This window comes from Grampus griseus (genome assembly GCF_964374135.1).
Source record: "Grampus griseus genome assembly, chromosome: 13".
NCBI classification, from domain to species: Eukaryota; Metazoa; Chordata; class Mammalia; order Artiodactyla; family Delphinidae; genus Grampus; species Grampus griseus.
This window is the reverse complement of record NC_139007.1, coordinates 58022733-58045411: the sequence shown is the minus strand read 5'-3', so window position 1 is coordinate 58045411 and position 22679 is coordinate 58022733. Positions and strand designations below refer to the sequence as shown.

The 22679-nt window shown below is 38.7% G+C and overlaps 1 protein-coding gene across 1 annotated transcript in view; it reads right to left on the bottom strand.

Annotated features, from left to right (window-relative positions):
• The window catches only part of ENPP3 (ectonucleotide pyrophosphatase/phosphodiesterase 3), a gene marked incomplete at its 5' end in the record, with an annotated part of 62812 nt that extends 43970 nt beyond the window's left edge, over positions 1-18842 (bottom strand). Inside the window, 6 exons of the mRNA XM_082668950.1 lie at positions 4712-4809; positions 5857-5917; positions 9079-9204; positions 11001-11123; positions 15084-15159; positions 18765-18842. Coding sequence (XP_082525076.1) covers positions 4712-4809; positions 5857-5917; positions 9079-9204; positions 11001-11123; positions 15084-15159; positions 18765-18842 — 562 coding nt within the window. The remainder of the gene's footprint in view (positions 1-4711; positions 4810-5856; positions 5918-9078; positions 9205-11000; positions 11124-15083; positions 15160-18764) is intronic.
• Positions 18843-22679: the final 3837 nt, after the last annotated feature.

Below are 22679 nucleotides of genomic sequence, written 5' to 3'. Positions count from 1 at the left end.
GAAAGAGGTCGAAATTCTGATGCTTAAAATTCCTCCATTCCAAGGAATGACAGTTTTCAGGAGAGGAGTGAGTTAAATCAAGGGTCAGGAAAATTTTTCTATAAAGAACCAGATAATAAATATGTTAGGCTTTGCAAACCCATATGGTCTCTGTTGCAACAGCTCAACTCTGCTATTAAGGCCTCTAAGCATCTATAGACAACATGTAAACAAAGGAGCATAGCTGTGTTCTAATAAAACTTTATTTGTAGACATTGAAATTTGAATTTCACATATTTTTTTTGCACGGCACAAAATATTTTTTTTTTCCCAACCATTTAAGAATGAAAACAATTCTTAGCATTAACAGGCCTTACAAAAACAGGCAGAGTGGGCCGGATTTGGCCTGTGGGCCACAGCTTGCTGACCCCTGAGCTAAATGTATCCTGCTTTACACAGTGCCAGCTTTGTTTGCTTTTGCTGCTCCCCTCTTTCTGACCCAGGTCATTACAACAAGAATTTCTATATAACATCCGCTTCTCAGCCAGTTCTTATACATAAATTATCCAATATAACAAAAGTGAACACGACTATCTAGATAACTGAAAAGGAATTTAACTTGTGTAAATGCATAAGCCCATGCCACAAAGCAATGTTACAAGATGAACTAACTTTCCCACTTATTATTTTAACTCAGTACAGTTTCCATCTGATCAGTGGAGTTTCCTGCGATCTGTTTTCCCCAAAGCACGGCATCAAATTTGCTTTCAGTTATTCTATTGTTTTCATCTGTGCAATAACTCTGCTCAAGGAGGTCAGAACCACTAAGGCACACTGATATTTCCTCTGCAGCAGTGAAGTATGAGAAGTTTTCCATACCAAAATCCTACCAACTCTAATTCTAAAAGAGAGCTTCACCATTAGAGATTCTATTTAGGTTAAAACAAAAAGTGCAAAGGATTGTTGTCCAGAAAGCAACAAACATTGCAACTGGAAATAATGAAGGTTTTCTCAGATAGGCTTGGAACTGGTCTCCTTCCCAGCCTCGAGAACAGTGTTTCCAATATGATCCAGGAATTTCCTCCTTCAGAAGATTCTTGGATCCAATACCAAGTCTACTAAATAAGACTCTTGTGGGGATGGGGGAGGTTGAAAGGTGGAAGAAAAGGAGCTCAAAAAATCTGCATTTCTAGCAAGCACCCCAAGTGGTTCTGATGTACTCGAGTTTGAGGCCTGCTCCAAGACATAACATATAATCAACTTTTTTCTTTCTCAGTCAATACCCCCAATAAATAAATCATGTCCTCAATCAGGGAAAGACGCATTTAATATTGTTAAGAAGTCATGTGATAGAAAATAAAATGAGATCTCATCCACTGATAAAAGAATTTAAGTGGGGAAAACAACCATACAATAGAGAGAGATATAAGGTCAGTTTCTGTTTTTATTTCCCTGAAACACGGGTAAATGGTTCAAATTCTTAAATGCCTAAAGGCACAGAGTATAAAATAAAAAACAAAGCTAAGCTACCAGTGATGTAAAAACATGACACCTTCGTACTTTTAAACAGGACACATCAGTTGACTATCTACAGATTCAAGCTACCATTTTCGATCACCTGCCTTTGAACCAGAGCTATCATAGAATAACTCACCAAAAGCAAGATCTTCTACCATTGTTTCTTCCAGGTCTTAAGAATCTAAATTATGACTGAACAGAATAATTCTGGAAGGACACACAATAAACCAATAAGAATAGTTGCTTCTACAGAGAAAAATGAGGAAGATCAGGAAAGAGAGTCTGTTGGTTGGTTGGTTGGTTGGTTTTTTTGTTTGTTTTTTTACTGTATACCCTGTAATGTCACTTGTAGAAGTTTATCATTTGCATGTTTTACTCCTTAAAAAACATATTTTTAAAGAGAAAGTACCAACCGAAAAATATTCTGAAAATATAAATGGAATAAATATATATCCATAGTAACTATAAACTATAAGAAGAAGTGGAAGACTGAATGGATGAGTAGGTGAAACAGCTGAAGAATGTACAGATGCAGCAAAAGCAGTACTAGGAAAGAAGTTCATAGCAATAAACACCTACATTAAAAAAGAAGAAATTTCAAATAAACAACCTAAATTTACACCTTAAGGAACTAGAAAAAGAACAAACAAAATCCAAAGTTAGTAAAAAAGAAGAAAACAGCAAAGATTATAGCAGAAATAAGTGAAATAGAGAATAGAAACACAGTTCCAAAAATCAACAAAATTAAAGTTGGTTTTTTGAAAAGATAAACAAAATTGACAAACCTTTAGCTAGATTAAGGGGAAAAAAGACTCAAATCAATAAAATCAGAAACCGAAACCAATACCACAGAAATAGAAAGGATTATAAGAGACTGCTATGAACAATTACACCCCACGAACTGCATAACTTAGAAGAAATGGATAAATTCCTAGAAACATACAACCTTCCAAATCTGAATTATGAAGAAATAGAAAATCTGAACAGACCAAAAACAAGTAATCAAAAACCTCCAAACAAAGAAAAAGCCCAAGACAAGATGGCTTCACAGGTTAATTTTCCCTAACATTTAAAGAAGAATTAATGTCAATTCTTCTCAAACTCTGCCAAAAATTTGAAGAGGCGAGAACACACCCAAACTCATTTCATGAGATCAGCATTACCCTGACACCAAAGCCAGAGAAGGATACTATAATAAAAGAAAATTCCAGGCCAATACCTTCATGAATTTAGATGTAAAAATTCTCAACAAAATACTAGCAAGACAAATTCCACAGCACATTAAAAGGATCATACACCACTTTCAAGTGAGATTTATCGCTGGGATGCAAGGATACTTACTACTAGTCTTGTACTATCCCCAGTTTCACATCTAACTTTCCAAGAAATCTGACTTCTAGTTCAAGCTAAATCATTTCTATCTCACCTGACAGTTTGTTGATCCCGGCCCTTCTTTGTCTGCTCGCACCCACGTTAGGACAAGACAACAACCTCATGTTCTCACTAGAGTCCATGACCCCTTAGTAGTCACTGATATAACTCACTGCACTGTGGTATTAGTCCATGCTCAGTTTCCAGGCAGCTTGATAAGACACTAGAGATGAGGTTCTAGACTTCCTTAAAGTGATGCCTGCTGTCACATACCTCACCTCAACCCTACCATTCTTGGGAGGTCCTAATCCTAAATCTTTTAACACATCTACTCTTAATTGGACCTCCTAGAAATGAAGAGCCCATTTTGCCTTGGTAGACCTAATTAGTTATGGCTTCACACATTAAAGGATCGAGATGTTGTACAAATGACTTAAAAAATATTTTAAACCTTAGAAAGGAAGGCTCTTAATGGCCCAATATTTCACTGGTGTCCTTTCCAACTCTCAAGGGGATGAGCAAATAAAATAATTCCACTTCTAAAGGGGTCCAGTTCAGCCTGGCTAGATAAATTCCCTTTTGGACACAGGATTTGATATCCAGACTACCAAGGGAAATGCAGATAAGGAAATAGAAACTGAGAGTTGTTAATGGTTTTTCAGGCTAAAGTAACTCAGCAGTAAGTGACAAATCCTGAATTTGGAGCCAGTTCTGTCAGAGGCCCAACATCTAAATCTCTTTGCTAAAGATCTACCTCAGAGAGTGTAGGAGAACCTGAAGAGACAAAGTCCCTTATGCTGTAGGGGGGAAGTAATTGATCTTTCTACAGTCAAGGAATTTTAGTGCTGGGATTAGTAGTAGAAATCATTAGGTCTAATCCTCTCATTTTACAAATGAGGAAACTGAGGCCCAGAAAAGGTGATCACCTTACTCAAAGTCAAAAGCTAGTTTTTAATAATTTGGAGAAAAATAAAAAGAGGAAACCAGTAAAATTGTCAGAAATTTTCAGGACCATGGAGGTAAAAGAGGGCCTGGTAGAAGGGGGAAGTAAGAGAGGAACTGAAGGGCAGTGAAGACGATGCGCCCTAGAGCCAACCCTCTGATACTTCTTAACTTTGTGTCCTCGGGTTCTCCATTCTTCTTTATTATTGACTTTATAAAATTGTGTGAAGTCCAAGTACCCTAACTCAGAAGTACATCATGATAAAGATGCCAATAAAAATAATAATTGCAGTAACAACTGAAAATCATCCAATGTACACTATGTCCATGGTCTCACAGTATTTCTATGAGGTGGTAAGTGACCATTTTACAGATGAAGAGACTAGGGCACCAACCGTGCAAGTAAACTTGCCGAAGGTCTCAGAGCTCGTAAGTGGTGGAGCAGGTTCCAGGCACTTTGATTCCAGAACTGGACAGAGATACTGGACTTTTCACTTACTGGAGCCTTGGTATCTGCTGATTCTGTCCAGTCTGCTCAGGCTCCTTCAGGTTCCCATCCTTACTGGTCATATCTACCTTGCTGAGACCCAGAACCCAGGGCTGACAAATGCCAATTTTGAGAGAGTATCCATGAACAGATTTTCACAGAGCAGAAGTTATATTCAAATATAAAACAAATCAAAATAAACAAACAAAAAGATAAACACGCTGCAGAAGAAGGAAGGAGGAGCCAAGAAGGATGAAAATAGCTGTTGTGTAGTAAACGCATCAAACTCTTGAGAGGACCCAGAACTAAGACAAACCGCTAACATTAAAGGTCAGAAAGAAAAGTGTTAGTTAATCTAGACATTAACTAACTAGGTGTCTATCATCTGCATGTCCCTGATTAGAGGAGACTTACTCAGTTTATTGATATTAGGTATTAGAGAACCCCATGTCTGTAAATATTCAGCTCTAAATCCATCCATGGAAAACAAAATAACTGGTGGCAGGTCAAATCTGAAAATGGAAAATAAGAATTTGTCCATTATTTTGATTTTTTAAAAAAGACACTTTTCTGTACTACTTATAATTCTCTAAATTAGAAAACACTAAGAAAATACAGCCAGAAATAGTTCTAAGTCAAGTTTTCCTTTCTCTTTTTAAAAATTATTTCCCTTTACAATCAGTATGTCCAGTACGTTATTAATCCATAGTAAAAATGTACAGTATTTTTTAAAAGGTGTTACATAACTTATCTGGGTCTTTCAACTTGGAGATCTACCACCCTTTGAGTTCTAGAGTTTAAATAATGTTAGCTAACTTTATTTCTGTTTGCTCCTTGGCACTGGCTATCTGTGACACCCAGGTATACCATATATGAAATTTCTCTAGCCCTGAGTGTTTACAATGACCAGGCAGTGCACTGTGGAGAAAAAGGAAGGGATTGGCCTCAGAAAGACAAGTTTGATTCTCTGCTTCATTCTTTATGAGCTGTTTAACTGAGCAGTTATTCAACCTCTCAAAACTCAGTCCCAACCCACACACCCAGCACTTTGGAATCATTACAACATGGCACATTAGTATCATTGCCTCACCTCAAATAAATGTAGTATTTTACAGGGGCAGGTATACATGGAGCTAATTATTTGTAGTTTTACGGTAGAAGTCAGCAGCGTGCAAGCAGAGCACTAATAAAACATCACCAGAAATGAGATTTTATATTAGAGACATTTCAAAATCCCAGCTTTGGGATGTCCTGGCTGGAGTCATTTAGATCTAAATTCTAATCCTGATCGTAGGACCTTGGGATGTTACTACAAATATTTCAACCATTTTTTAAGTCATTGTTGTAAAATATGAAGATAATAACTTAATGTAAAAATGCTTTTTAAACAATAAAGCAAACCAAAGTATGTTATGAGTTGGAAGCCACAAGGAATCTAATCTTTTGTTAACTGTTTTGTTCTAAGATGTAAAGAGTGGGAGAAATTCCACCCTGCCTCTCAGCTACATTCCTGCGTGCCGTCTGTTAAAGGAGAATAAACATGTCCGTTTCCTTCTCACCCTTCTGGGCACTGGGGCTGCTGGGCTGTGCCACACTCTTCTTCAACCCATGAGGTTTCTCCTGAAAAGCATAACATCAAAATCTTTAGGTAAGAAAAGAGAAACCAATGTTCAACGGACATGCTCTTTCCAAACGACTTAATTCATGTTACTGCAATGACAAAATTCTTCTAGAACATGTTAAATGCTACTTCACATGTTGGCAAGGTCAGTGCCTCTAGCGATTTGCACAGATTAGTAATCTACACTAACTGAATACCACGAAACCCATCTTTACCAAGAAAATAAAGGGAATTCCTTTAACTGGAAAGGGACAATTTCTTTTTTCTTTTTTAAATAATGTTTTTTCCCTCAAGGACAGTGTTTTCCCAACTGCTAGGAAAAATGAGTTTAATAAATATAGGTATACAATCTAAAGAAAAATGAAAGCATAAAAAAAAAGAGAAATAGCCAATGAGAATTTTTTTTTTTTTTTTTTTTTTTTTTTTTTTGCAGTATGCGGGCCTCTCACTGTTGTGGCCTCTCCCGCTGCGGAGCACAGGCTCCGGACGCGCAGGCTCAGTGGCCATGGCTCACGGGCCCAGCTGCTCCGCGGCATGTGGGATCTTCCCGGACCGGGGCACGAACCTGTGTCCCCTGCATCGGCAGGCGGACTCTCAACCACTGCAGCACCAGGGAAGCCCCAATGAGAATAATTGATATTAACATCAAATGGGGAAAATCAAACAAACAAATTTTTAAGATTGTAACTAAAAAATTACACTCCATGTAACTAAAAAATTACACTCCATCACTCCATGGATGTTTCTGTTTATAAAACATTCCCACTAGTTAATGAAGTAGAAATAATAGAATATGAATGTCATCATTTGCAACCCCTAATGGATCTAGGCAATGATCATCAATGGCTAACATGACCAAAAAAGAGACAAGCAGACAAGATGTTCCTCTTGATGGAAGTAACACCACCACCTGTGAAGGGTACATGGTAAACAGGTGGATAGATAGATAGATAGATAGAAAGAAAGAAAGATAAACACCTGAATCTGAACAGTCCTCTAGTTCTAACTACCAATTTGCAGGAAAAATAGGGGATGACAAACTGTTTAAGTCACAGAGGATGCAATCTGCAAAACCCAGACTGGAAAATTCTACAGGACAAGTGACTCCATTTATCCAACATGTAAATTCCATGGGGTGGAAAAAAGGAAGGGAGAACCCACTTTTAAAGGACTTGAAATATATCAGCCAGTTGCAATGTATGGAATCTGTTTGGATCCTACTTCAAACAAATATTTTTTTAATATTATAAAACAAAAAAATCTGAACACAGATTGGACATTTGTTAACAATAAATAATTATTGAAGACATTTTTAGATATATTGATGGTATTCTAATTTTGTTAAATCTTCATCTTTTTTAGATACAGACTGAAAATATTTATAGATGAATGACATTAACCTTGGGATTTGCTTTGTAGTAATCTAAAATGTTCAAAGAGAGGTTGGAGGTATTTTATTAAGAAAAAAACCCCAAAGCTGGAAAATAAGCAAAAGGAGGACTGATCATTAAACTTCATTTTAATGTCATGCTGGGAATTATTCAAAAAGCCCACCTATGGATTATCTAGTTACCTAGGAGTATATACCTTTATCTAGCTTATTCTTTACCACTTATTCATTTTACAACTTAGTAAGGGTAGGAGTTAATTGGTAGAAAACTAATAGCAGTGTAACTGATTCTTATCTGATAGCAGATAAATTGTCCTGTAGCAAAGCAAATCATTTGTGTCCCACCACAAGTTACATCTTTAGTGATTTTATTCCAACATTCTCTCAGTTCTAATCTCTTCGATCCTCTGAGCCAGCTTAACATTCATACTGTATTGGTATGAGACAAGATTGGTCATGAGTTGATCACTACTGAAGCAAGGTGATTGACATATGGTTAAACACACTATTCTTTCCATATGTCAGAAATTCATCATATTTCTTTTCAAAATTCTGAACTTAAAATATAAAAGTTAGGGCTTCCCTGGTGGCGCAGTGGTTGAGAGTCCGCCTGCCGATGCAGGGGACATGGGTTCGTGCCCCGGTCTGGGAAGACCCCACATGCCGCAGAGCGGCTGGGCCCGTGAGCCATGGCCGCTGAGCCTGCGCGTCCGGAGCCTGTGCTCCACAACGGGAGAGGCCACAACAGTGAGAGGCCCGCATACCGCAAAAAAAAAAAAAAAAAAAAGAGTTATAAAATTAGGGCAGAAGGCAGGAGACCACAAAGCTCAGAGGCACTGTGCTCAATGAACTTATTAGAGAAATAAGCAAACTGCAAACTACACTTGCCTTTGTGAATTTAGGGGGATTTTTAATGACACGATATTCACTATTAAATATCAATTATTATTTAAAAACAGACTTACCATTTCAGGCTTTTACTTTCCTTTCTGGTTGCCCCTTTTAGCGGATTTTCAGTTATATTTTGCATAAAAACTGATTCATCTATTAGTGTAAAGCCTATTTTTTACTGAGGGACTATACTTAATAATGTTTCTACTATAACATTTTCCTCTTATTTAAAAAAAATCAAAATTCACCTTAATCTCTTTTTTTGTCTAAAAATATTACACATGTAAGTTAGTTAACTCTACTGGGTGTGGTGTTAGGAAAAAGGGGTTGATAGCTTGAAGCAATCTTGTTGCTATGTGTATATGACGTTTTTCCTAAGTCTCATCAGATGTGCAGAGGGATTGGTGATTTTTTTAAAAATCTACATCACTTATAAAGTGGCAAAGCAGGTGAAATCAGGCGTTGAATAACCTGGATTCTAACCTTGGCTCTCTGCATTACCTCCCTGCCAGTCCGAAATCAGTCATTTAACTAACTGCTATTCAGGCCAGAGAATCTCTTCTGTGATGTTTTAACTTTAGGATCTGCCGTCCAGTGTCTCAAACCACAAGAATGTCTAGCATAGTCATTGGACTGAAAAAGACCTTGCTTTACAGAACATGTGGAATGTTAACTTTTCTCTTCTCTTCTATAATATCTTTGCTCTGAGCTCCCTTCCTCTATCGTGCACAAAACCCATTTCTTCCCACAGTAAACACATTGGGTCTTTTCTTCCACGTAGAGTGGTTAAAAATTCTTGGACTTGATTTAATGTCTGCAGCCTAGGCCAGCTCTAGGGTCACTGAACTCACGCAGGCAAATGGGTCAACACCTGCTTACCTTGGCAAACACTCTTATAGTCAGCACAGCAGTCTTTCTTCTGTAAACAGTCATCTGAACAAGAGCAAAGGCTGGATTCCAGTCTGGTCTCCCCACAACGAAATTTATTGCACGTCCATATTCGAGCTGGAAAATTACACAATTCGGTTTTGAGCATACAATTTAATTTAAGCATCCAATAACAAAAATACAAATTCCATGCATTTCTTCTTGTATTATCCTATGGTCAAATTCTTGGTTTATCTTCATTCATAAATGAAAATTCATAATACGAATAAGGGGCAATCCACCACTTTTCTTCGTTTGGCATGGGTGGCAGAGAGAAATGTAGCTTTATAAGCTGCAGCTCTGGTCTACCTATCAGGTAGACCTCTGAGTCTGGAGAAACTCTGAACACCTGTCCTATTCCCACCCAAGGGTAGGAACTTCCAATGGTAAAGAACTACTAACCTTGAGTGACTGTTGCCACCTAAGAGCAGCCTGCCCAGCCTTATCTAAGGACAGACAACAAGGAAGTGGCAGTGACAACAGAAGTAACAGGAACATGGTCAGGTCTGTAAGAATGTAGGCAGGCAGGGTACCTCCCAGCTGAGAGTGAAAGAAAGGTAGATCAGCTCCCCACCATGCCTCTGATATTTGCCCAGGCTAGGCACTTAATGTGAGATCAGTTTCAATAAATCCCAGTGCTAACAACAGCAAGAGGCTGGACTGAGGCTGCTTCCTAGGGCCACCTGCAGGAAACAGTGACTAGAATCAACATCAGCCCCTGTGCTCAGACAAATGCATTGGCTAGGTGACAGCTGTGTGTTTCAGTCATGCACAGAATTCTTCATTCTCAATTATATACTATGTACTTAGAAAGAAAAGAGTTCTGGAGATGAATTAAAAGGAGTACAGATCTTATCCATACTAGGCTATACCCTCCTTCTTGCCCTTTTCAGAGAGCATAATTTAAGGAGCTGTACTGTCCTAATCTTCTCTCCTCGAACCACTAGACACCTCCCCCCACCACCTCCTTGATTTCTTAGAAAATTAAATATTGCAAACTGTCTCTTCTGCCTCAAGAACAGTGTTTCTCAAGTTGTGTTCTGTGGACCGCTGGCATCAGAATCGCTAAGAATCACCAGCTTTCCAGTGGAGTCTTATGCATCCTGAAATTTGAGAACCACTAAAAATGAGACTAAATAAGATGAAAAGCCATGAGAAAACTCCCTTGAAACTTGTGTAATTTGACAACATTTCATCTACTGGAGACTGTTATTCCTCAACCTCAACTAAATAAAGTGTGGGTTCTATCTTTAGTACTGAAAGGGGGGTCAGGATTATACTAGATCCTGAATACAAGGTGTAATGGGCTGAATTGTGTCCCTCCCCTAAAATGTTGAAGTCTTAACTTCAACATGACTGTGAATGGGCCCTTATTTAGAAAAGGATTTTGCAGATAACCAAGTTAAAATCAGGTCATTAGAGTGGACCCCAATCCAGTATGACTGGTATTCTTCTTACAACAAGAGGAAATTCAGACGTGGACACACCCAGAGGGAAGACTGTGAGGACGTGGGGAGAAGGCCATCTGCAGACGAAGGCAGAGCTTTGAGTTACGTCTGCCACAAGTGGAGGAACACGCAAGATGGCTGGAGACATGCCAAAAGCTAGGAGAGAAGCATGGAACAGATTCTCCCTCACAGCCTCAGAAGGAACCAACCCTGCCAAACCTAGATCTTGGACTTCTAGTTTCCAGAACTGTGAGAAAATGAATTTCTGTTGTTTAAGCCACCCAGTTCGTGGGACTTTGTTATGGCAGCCTGAGCAAACTAATACACAAGGTGAGCATTTGCATTTGCATGCAAATGCTCATGCAAATGTGCTATCATTAGATAGCACAACCAACATGCTAATAAACTTGCTCTCAGGATTCATACTTGATCCCACACAGGTGTCTTCAAAGTCCCAGCAGCAGTCGCCTCGGCCTTTACATTGCACATCACACCGGCAGCCCTCCAGTCCTCTATGTGAAGCATCAAAGCATTTTTTCCTGCAGCTGCCTGTAGAGTGAAAGAATAAGGAAATCTGTGCTTAGAAGTTATCCGAAGTCTCATAGCTTGAGGGTGCAAGCCCAAGAAGTACCCAGCACAGACTAGGACAGACAATTAGATAATTTTTATTGCACTGTATGACTCATCAGTGCAAAGTGACAAATAATGAGTAATACATAATGAGTGATTTTTCCCCAGGACTCCAGAGAGGTCCCAGACTCAGATACACCAGGGGCCATAAGGAGAGGGTAGGAGGGACAAGCAGAGGCTAAATGTAGTGGAATTGGTTGAAAGTCTGCATATGAAGCAGCAGCTACCCACCCCACCTCCCACTACAGAATAGAAGGCTCAAAATTTGGAAGAAATTGGGAGGAGTTGCTTTCATCACAGAGACAGCAGACATGGAGGATGGCCATAATGAGAAAAAAAGATGAACAAGTCTTACTCTTAAATGTGAACAGATGATTACCAGACCTTTGAGGATAGCATCCACATGAAAAACCAAAACAAACAAGAAAAAAAGAAAAACTTTTGAAGAGGAAATATTGCAAGGAGCAGAAGAGTTAAACACACACACGATCACGCACACACAAACACACAACTGATATTGAGATGCTCAGAAAAGAAATTGCATCCATTAAATAAGAAAGTAAACTATAATTTTAAAAAGGGAAATCACGTTCAGGGTGCTCTTAGAAATAAAAACATGAGAGCAGTAATGGAAAACTCAGTAGAGGGGTGTGGTAGGCAGAATTATGGTTTTCAAGAAGATTCCATCCCCTAATCCTCGAGACTGTGAATATACTGCCTTACATGGCAGAGGAACTTTGCAGATATAATTAAGGCTACTACTTAGTTGACCTTGAAACAGGGAGGTACTACTGAAAAGTGAAAACAAAGAAAATGGAAATGATATTATTAAAGAAATCATAATAAAATTTCCCAGAGTTGAAGAGTAAACATTATTATGTCAAAGGTGCTCACCAAATTTCACAGAAAAACTCACACCAAGGGATCAATAGGGATAAAGAGATCTGGAAAGCTCCCAGAGATAGATCAGGAGAAATGTGTACAGGATCACAAGTCAGAATGATATCAAATTTCCTAAAAGCAACTCTGGGAGAGGGCATAGGTCAAATGGCATGTTGGATACACACCAAAGAGCACTATGTATTAAGTAGATAGGTACATAACAATAAGTGCATGCATTGTAATTAGATAGCTACAAAGTCCTGTGAGAAAGTAAGGGGAAAAGTTTATATGCCATTTACATAAAACGTCTTTACATTTTTACATTCACTCCTTTGAAACATTTTCCGCACTTGAACTTCAGGACAAAACAATCACCTGGCTTTCTTCCCACATTCCTGACCCTCCTTCCTAGTCTTCTGTGTTCTCCTCCCTTCATCTTCCAGTCCTTTAAGGTTGGCATACCCTGGTCACATTGCTTTAAATCCCATGTATGATGCTGGTAACCACCATGTTGCATGTCCAGCCAGAACTTCCCCCAAAAGCCAGTCTTTTATATACAACTACTTTTTGACTTTTCTACTTGGACATCTAGTAGGTATTTCAAATTTAACATATCCAAAACTGAGTTCCTGATTATTCTTCCCAAACCAGCTCCTTCTATAGCCTTCCCCATCTGAATTATGGAAATGCCATATTTTCTGATGTTCATGCTGAAAATCTTGAGGTCATTCTTGACTTCTCTGTTTCTCACTCCATATCCAATCTGTTGATAAAATCTATCTATTACATCAAAAGATCTCCAGAATCCAAGTACTTTTCATCAGTTACAATGCTACCACCCTGGTCCAAGACATATGGCTTGTCTATATTATTGCAATAATTTTCTAATTGGTCTCTCTATTTCTCCTGGTTTCGCTCTGCCATTTATTCATAACACAGCAGCCTGAGCGATCATGTTGAAAAGCAAACCACAGCATGTCATGTCATTCCTCTGCTCAAAACCTCCAATCACTCCCCATCACACTCAGAATGAAAGCCAAAAGCCGTATTTTGACCTACCAACCCCTCTGTGATCAACTCCTCTTTGGCTGATCTCATTTTATGACTACCCTCCCTCTGGGCCTCTTAGCTCTAGCTCACTGATCTCCTGTTATTCTTTAAATAGAACATATGCCAGATAAGCTCCTGCCTTAGGCCTTTGCACTTGCTATTTTCTCTTGCCTGGAATGTTCTTTTCCAAAATATCCTTGTTTCTTCCTCACTTCCTTTAGCTCTTTACTCAAAAGTCATTACGCACACCCCACCCACCCTGACTCAATATTTCATGTTCCCCTTTTCAGTTTTACTTATTCCTTAGCACTTTCCCTTCATATTATATATATATATATATATTGCTCAATTTTAATTATCTGTCTTCCATGCTAGAATGTAAACCCTTTGAAGGATTTTTGTCTGTTTCCTTTATCACTATATCCCCAGTAATTAGAATAGTGCCTAGCACAGCGTTAGTGCTCAATTGTTGAAGAACAGGTAAAAAGGATGTGCACATAAATTGAGAAATTTGTCACTCAAACTAGAAAAACTTGTTTAAAAACTCACACTAGAAAAAATATATATTGCCTATGAAAAGTAGGTTAATTGGAGCAGAGAATGGTGAAGATGATCAAGGGTTGGGGTTTAGGAAACAGTTGTGGTGGAAGAATGAGGGGGTGACTATGTTAGGATGCTGGCAAAAAGAAGCTGGCGTTAAACACCAATCCCCTGGGTGGGAGGGAGAGGAGAGTGATGCCACACAAGCCCTGATAGACTGAGATGAAAGGAAGAGAATAAGGAACAATGACTAGGGAGCCAGTCAGTAGCTGTACTAACGTAAGGAAAGGAGGGAAAGAGCTGGAATAATTGGAGATTTTGCTCAGAGATTACCATATGCCTTTTGCAATTAGTTTATGTGATTTGTGGGATGAAATAACCAAGAAATGATGCCCACCTGTGCACACTAACATCAGAATAATACCACCAAAATGACCTGCCAGCATTTGCTAGATCTAGGACTGGTACTGCAGCTCAGAAACACAACAGCCAAGTGACCAAGAAAAGACAGTAATTTTCCAGCCAATGCCCATCTTTTCAGTTCCACTGTGTTCCCATGTTACAGCAGGGGTACTGAGTGTTTGTAAATTACTAAGTGAAAACATAATTGGAAAATTGCCAGTTAACCTCACCAAGAGTCTCCCACTGAAGAAGACTTTCCCCATCGGAGTCAAATGAGAAGTTAATCAACCAGATAAAAAAGGAGAATAAATTATCTAACACTTGACCTCATACTTTCCCTTAGTAAAAGTGTCAAAACAATACATAGTAAGATTATAGAAAGTGCTTTTTATTGAATCGCTTGCAAATGGTTTATTTACTGTTCGTACTAATGCAATATGGCAAAAGGGATGGGAGGTGTTTTGATACTTTGAGCCACAGATCTCCTATCTTTCTTTGCTTCTTATGAGAAAAAATATGTGAAGCTTTTATTGTGCACTACATTTCAGGAAAGTGGCACTGCCTAACCAAGAAATGGTGATATTTCTGGGATGGGGTAACACTAACGTGATATCAAGGTACAAAAGTGGTGGTAGGAAGTCATGGGAGTGAAGCAACTAAGACTTTCAAAGTCAAGTTTATCATAGGATATTAATGATTAGAGTAGGAGCTGGGAGAGAAGGAATCTTTGATTCAGTTACCAAAGTCCTCTATGAAAGTGAGGAAAAGGGGCAAATACTGGAATGATATGAATCTCAAAGAAGCAGGGAGATGAGGTCAAAAAGGAAAGTCCAGAAGCGGCAGTGGAGAGTGCTAACCACAGATGTGGGCTCCTGACAAGTGGGGCATGGGAGAAAGGGGAGCCTAGCCTAGCCTAGAAAGGAGGCGAGTCCAGGTTATATAACAGGGAAGGGGAGGAGAAAGAAGAAAGAAGGAAAGTTTCTGAGAAAATGTTGAGGGGAGTACCTTGCTCTTCATGTTGCCTGAGTCCAGCCACCAGGCCTAACGCAAGTGACACAGCCACCAACAAAGTGAGAAGAACCTATTAACAAAAAAATGTGACATTTACCATCTTATTAAAATATACAAAGACCCAGACAACTGCCCTCCCTTGGTGATTGTTAAGGGAGCACAGCCTGCTAGCTTTTCGCATTACCAGATCCAACAATGATAAGGGGACAGAATTTTATTTAATGCCTGATTATTTTCAGGCATTAAGTAAGAAAGGTTTGGGAAGAATGTTAAAATACCATTTATTACAGATCTTCAAATTCAAATACGTTAGTCCTAGTTAGTTTAACCCCAAATTGAGTTAAAGTACAAATGAAACCAAGGGGCCATTTACCTTTGCCCATTTTCCTTTCTTAACTAGATACATGTTTGGAGATCATTTATTTAAAAGCATTCCAAAACTGTGAAATCGTCAACTACCTCATTCCCAGGAAGCAGGGTTTTTCTCTCCCACTCTGACCATCAGAGAATAATGAGAATATTTAACATATAAAAATATAATGTCCAGGGCTTCCCTGGTGGCACAGTGGTTGAGAGTCTGCCTGCTGATGCAGGGGACACGGTTTCGTGCCCCGGTCTGGGAAGATCCCACATGCAGCGGAGGGGCTGGGCCTGTGAGCCATGGCCGCTGAGCCTGCGCGTCCGGAGCCTGTGCTTCGCAACGGGAGAGGCCACAACACTGAGAGGTCCGCGTACCGCAAAAATAAATAAATAAATAAATAAATAAATAAATATATATATATATATATATATATATATATATAAAATGTCCAAATAATTAACTAGCAAATTATCTGCTTTGATCTGCAGTGCAAACAAATGTTTTAGGGGTAACCAGGAAGTCATGGGACCAAAGATTGTGTATGTCATTCATTATCACTACTACTGACAAAGCTCTTCAGTGTAATGGACTTTATACTATTACTGAAGTTAAACTGTGATATAAATTAAAGAGAATTCTTCCCACTGACCTCTTTCCCTATCCATTAAGTCCAATGATAAGCATACTGGATGACAGAGCTTAAATAATATGTATCACCATAAAGAATACAAGTGCAACAGGTACACAGATTACTTCAAGTATTTTACAATACAAATAAACTTTGTTATGTTTCTTTTTTAAAAATCGCTTTTATAAAAGAAAAAAAAACAACATCAAAATTTGCTTAGATAATAAAAACCCTACATAAACTATAGATTTTGTCTGTTTTCCTTCTGAAAAATCATCTGGAAATTAACATATCTAATTTTTACAATAGAAGTGAATTCAGTGATTGGGAAAATATGGTTAAAATACTGTGAAAACAATTTTTACATGAAGACTCAAAATTAGCCCAAGGGTCAGTGACCTTCCAGCAGGTATTCATTCAGTGGAGAGGATGGAGAGGGCAAAGTAAACATAAACAGTTATTAAATAACATCATTAGCACTTTTTCCCTTATTATGATGCTCAAGAGCCACAGCTGACTAAGGCTACTAACGCTACAAAGCAACAAAGCACTGGGAAACCCTCCTATGGTAAACCTCATGTGTCATAGATTTACATTTCGGCTATATCTCAGTTTACATCTTATTTTTGGTCCTTTGGCCATTCAAACTTGCTGGAACAATAGACAACACCTAGCTGTCCTTAGGATGCTTTAAAACTTTTTAATGTTAAATCTTCATGTCTATTTCTTAGTGATTTTGTACTTGTTCCATATATTTATGACTTGCTCTCGCATTATTCTGTAATCTCCTCAAGGATAAAAAGGTTCATTTTCAATGTTGTATAATCATTGACTCTAAGTATGTAATTCTGAACAAGCTTCTTGATATTAAGGTGCAAATATATCTTAAACTATCTTATGCTATCTACAAAATGGAGAGGGGAGTGCTTTGGGCTCCAGAAATCACTGAGAAACCAACATTTGGCTTTAGCTTGGCTGAAAAAAGAATGCTAGAAACACAATAGGTACATTAAAAAATTTTAAATAAAACTTGTACTAAAATTTAGAAACAATAGGGTAACTTTGAAGCTATGATTTTAAACTATTGAGCTTCTGTTTACGTGTACTAACAACCCACTAAAAGGATACAACGAAGGGAAATAAACGATGAACAGACTTTGCTCCCGAGGAGTTGATAATTCCCTGAATTAATAAGGTAGGATAAATATAGTAAATGGCATAAGAGCTAAAAGAGAATGCCAAAGTTCCCAGAACAATAAATAAATAGAATATCTTGAGAGTTTCCTTTGTTATAGTCACTGAGCTCAATACATATACACACTGTTTCATTTACTCCTCCAAACAATGCTTGCGTGACAGAGAGAATGGCAATGACATTAAGAAAAGTAGGGAATTGGGCTTCCCTGGTGGCGCAGTGTTTGAGAGTCCGCCTGCCCATACAGGGGACACGGGTTCTTGCCCCGGTCCGGGAAGATCCCACATGCCGCGGAGCAGCTGGGCCCGTGAGCCATGGCCGCTGAGCCTGCGCGTCCGGAGCCTGTGCTCCGCAACGGGAGAGGCCCGCATACCGCAAAAAAAAAAAAAAAAGAAAGAAAGAAAAAAGAAGAAAAGTAGGGAATTTAAGAGAAAACTGCAGCAGTATAGGTGTGAGAAAACTATGCAAATGGTTTTAGCTACAAGGAACGTGCTGGATTGATGAGCCAGCAAGCAGGCACTTGGAATGGTGTGGTAGACACTCAGCAACAGGTCAGAACTAGTGGCCGACTTGGAATTCTTGGTGGAGAATATGCTCTTAAAACCATTAAAGAAGGTGAGATTTCCTAAAGAAAGGATCTTTAGATAGGGTTTGGTGAAATGCATAATGAGAAGAAAGATAAATCAGCCAATAAAGCAGGTAAGGAGAAAAGTGATAAAAATGGGAATGTCAATGCCATCATGAAAGCAAGGGGAGAGAAGAATTCAAAATGAGAAACTGCTCCACAATATCTGTGTATTATTGTTAGGAGACTCAGCAGGAGAAGGATAGGGGAGAAGGGCTGACTTTTGAGGAGGTGACTTGAGTACAGTAAAAGCAAAGCTAGAGAACAAAAAATGGTTGGGTGGTGAGAAAATTGAGACAATGGCTAGAGCTGAAAGTTTGATGGTAAAAGGAAAAGAGAATGTAATAAAGTCAAGGAAAGTTTTTTGTTTTTGTTTTGTTATTGTTGTTGTTGTTTTAGGACAGGGAATATCTTACCATGTAAGGGAACAAGAAAGAGAAAATAGGAAAAAGAGACCACCTCTAGGAGTGAAGTAAAATAGGATAAAATCAAGAGTCCAAAGAAGAATATAAGACACAGTGATTTTAATTCCTCACTCTCTTGTCTTAAAATATTCATGCAAAATAAATTAAAAATGGTGACTTGGGAGATAAATATAATTATAATCATGGTAAAATCAGTGCTGCTAAATGTTCTGCCACAGATCCCAACCTTTTAGATTGATCAAATATTAATTTGTTGTTACTCAAATTTCTTATTTGCAAAATGTGATTCACTTTGCTTTAGAGTTGTCATAAGGGATAAAACTGAACACAATTACTTAAAACTTTACATTTAAATAGCAACACAAACAAATACAATCGGGGAGTCATACCCCTACCATTAGTCACAAAGCTACAGAGACGAAAATGTTAAAATGTACTTACAATACAAATTATTTTGTACTTCTTAACAGTGTTTCTCATAACAGGTTCTTCCGTTGATAAACCCAGAGTAGAATCCATTGTTCTGTTAGCTGTATAAACCTGTTCTACCAGAAAATGGTAGAACTCCTTCGTTTTTCTAGTCTGGCAAAGAGAAACTGTATGAATTACGGGGCTGTAACTGACTTTTAAATGTTTGGGAAGAGCACAGCTCTTTAGTGATTGGGCAATCAAGAGAGAGGAAAAAATAACAGTGTCGAGAGATAAAAGTTCATTTCTAGTACATTGTAGACAACTGTTCTTTCTCTCCTTATAGTTTCTACTAAATACTAATCAAAATATATGTAACAAGAATAATATAATAATCAAATTTTAATACAATGATCATTGATTTTCTTTAAAAATAACCCCAAACAAAACACCTTGTTACCAAAATTCTAGAAAGTTTCTACATTTATATAAACTTCCTGTCACTGTTGAAAACTAACATATTAACCATGTGCTTTAACCATATAAAAACTCCAACTCTGCCAAATCTGTATAAAGTATTAATCATGTGATAATTATGACTTGCATTTTAGAATATTCACACCTTGACATGTTTTCACATGCATTATCTCATGTCAAACATAACAGAATCCCTTACAAACACTGTAGCCCTATTTTGTAAGATGAGTAAAGTAAGGCTCTGATTATTTAAATTATGTGACTTACTTATCCCAAGTCACATTTACTAGATGCCAGAAGTGGGACTGGAACCCAAGTCTTCTATAGCCCCAAATCCAAGGTAATTTTCACTAACTAATTAAATGCGATCCTTTCTTATTTACATAGACGAGATTGGTCTCATGATACATATATTTCATGCTGAGAGGGGGTTACTGATTTCTGATGAAAGAAGCTAAATTAGTAGCAGTGTGGCCTAAGAGAGTTCTAATAAATGGTGGGTTTTACACATTTCTATTTTAAACGCCCTAAGGCAATAATTCTCAAAGTGTGATTCCATGGAACTGATAAATGAAATATTTTCTACCATGTCAGTAAACAAAGGGTGTCACAGTCATCAACGATTGTAACCCTCCAACATGAGCCAGTGAGCCCTGAGGAAACCCAGGGCTGAAAAGAATACCTGCCATCTAGCAGCCATCAGACGGCAGCCACTCCCTACCGTGAGCGCTGAGGAAACTCAGGATATGAAAACACAGGATACTGGCCCCCAGATAGCTGAGGTGCATATTAAAGGAATGATTTCAGTGAGCCCAGACACTTGCATCTTCACATACATAGAAGAGTACTAAATTCCTTAACTTGAGATATCTGGTTTTCTTTAACAGTAATTTTTTGACGTACAGACTACCTGCCCTTTGTTACAAAACTTCTATATAAACTGGCTCCTCGCCTTGCCTCTTCGGAGCAGTTTCTCAGAAGCATCTGCAACGCCGTCTCCCAGGCCGCAGTCCTCATTTTGCCCCAAATAAAACTTAACTGGCAACTCTCATGTTGTGCATTTTTTTTAAGTCAACAGAACATTAGTCCTATGATAACCTCCTTTATTTAATCAAATAAAGCTTGAAAACTCTCTTTTAGTGTAAAGATTATAAAAATCCTGTAGACTGCAGTACATTCTTTGGAAACCACTATTCAAATTATTACAACCCTAAAGACCGTGGAAAGAAATAAGAAATGAATCTATCCTAATATACAATGACATAAATATTAAGAATATTTCTGAAAATTGTAGCTACATCCCTTTTTCTGTTATTGAAGTGCACTCCCTTCATGAAAAAATCTGCAGCATAAAAGCCATGTTTCCTTTCGTGGCTTTGAGGATTTGTGCTATTCTTTCCCGTCGCTTTCTCCATCCACTATGCCCCCCCACTTCACCAATTCCACCTACAGACCTGCTAGTGGAAGCATCTGCATTTGTTGCAGTAACAGAAGGAATTAAGGTTCAGAGAAAATCTAATTCACGGTCTTGCAGACTTCTTTCCATGGACCACAATGAACTACCAGGTCTTCAAAAATTCAGAAATGAACAAAAACGTATTTGAATACGTTTGGCAAATGGTTCTTGGTACCAGGTAAACTTAGAAGCACCCGAAGTAGTTTTTTAATTTTAAATTTTTAAATTCTGAAGGCCAGGCTCCACATTGATTGAATTAGAATCTTCTGGACTTTTGGCAAAGGCGGCAGTATTTTTAAGTATCCTTCCACGTGATTTTTTTTAATGTAGCCAAGATCAATCTGAGGCAGGAGACAGATGGGCTCCAGGCTAGGCATTTACAACTGGCCTCCTGTTTACATTTCATGGGGCAGGAAAAAGTGGGCTTCAGGACAGACACTTACAAGTAGCTTCCTGTTTGCATGGCCTGAGACAGGAGATAGGTAGGCTCCACGTTAGCCATTTACAATCAGCCTCCTGTTTACTCTGAAACGGAAGTAACAACAGAGAGAGGGTAAATAGCCAGGCTTTGTCTCCTGTGGACACCTTAAGAAACCCTGTTTGAGTAAAGGCTCAAGAGGTAACGTATTTCCCCTCCTTGGGGCAAGGGAGACACTACACATGCAAAGAAAGGCTCTTTGGGGTTCAAAAGTCAGGGGATGCCGGGCCATAATGTCCTGTTTTTTTCTTCCCAGATACCTTTGCATTGAAATCCATCTTGGCTGAGGGGTACGCGTGCACCTAGGGGAGGGTCCTGAGACAAATTAGCCAAGGGAACAAAACAAGACGATTGGCCAGAGGGAAGACAAAGACTGGAAGAACTGACCTGTATAAATGACTTAACCGCCTTTTACGGGGCTCCTCCACATTGGGGGGGACGCCCGTACCCTTTCTTTCCTGGTATGTATCTCTGTCTTGCTTCCGTCTTAACTAAACAAACTGTCTCTCTGTGTGCTCTCCCACTTGTTGTTGTGCTGTGTCTCTAATAATCAACTTTGTACCTGTTTTTAAAGTTTTTGCCTCCTTGAGAAATGCATTTTTCAATGGGGGAAAGAGCCAGGGAAAATTTGCTTCTAGCCTCTACCCCTTGCTGGTCTAGTGGCTAGGATTCCTGGTTTTCATCCAGGCTACCCAGGTTCAACTCTTGGGCAGGGAACTAAGATCTCTCTTCAAGCCACCACTCACTGCTGCCTCTCCGAAATCAAGTCTAAACACGTGCTTTGAGTCCTGTATGCGCTTTTGGATTCTCTTCTGCAAACTTTCACTCTGGATTCTAATCAAAATTGATGACTGTACAGATAAAGCTAGAGGACTTGATCATCTGCCCAGATCACCTTGGTGAGCGATCTCTCAGAAACGAGATTCTGCCCTGTCTTCAGGCTCCCACTGCAGAGTCTTTTGTTGTTATTGTTGTGTTATGACATACTGATTTTATAAAAGATAGATTAAGTCTACATTGCAATTTGCCTCAAAATTAGGAGATTCCTAGGACCTACAGCTTCTGTGTACTCATCTGACTTAAGCCTTCAGTTTTTCTTGGTTTCTGGGTTCTAATTGCCTATGTGCACTTAGGACAATCTATCTAGTCTCCTTGAGTCTGGTTCACAGTGCTCCTGGCTTTATCTACGTCTCTGTGGTGGTTTGTTTTGTATGTCAACTTGGCTACACTATCATAACCAGTTGTTTAATCTCCCACACTGTCAGAACACCCCTCCTCTCTTCTTCCACCTTTGTTCCCCAACCCCCTTCAACCTTGAGAACACAAGGAAACGTTAGGTAAGGAAGTCAGGAGGCCTCTGATAAAGTCTTATGTCTGTTACAAGTTAATTGACTCTTGACATTAGATTCTTCATTTTCAAAGTGATCTCAGATTATCTCCATGCTAATAAATGTTGGATATTATAATGGAGAAATATCTTAATCCTTCAGCTCCTGAGGGTAGTAAACCTCAGACAATCTACCTGGGACATGTACAG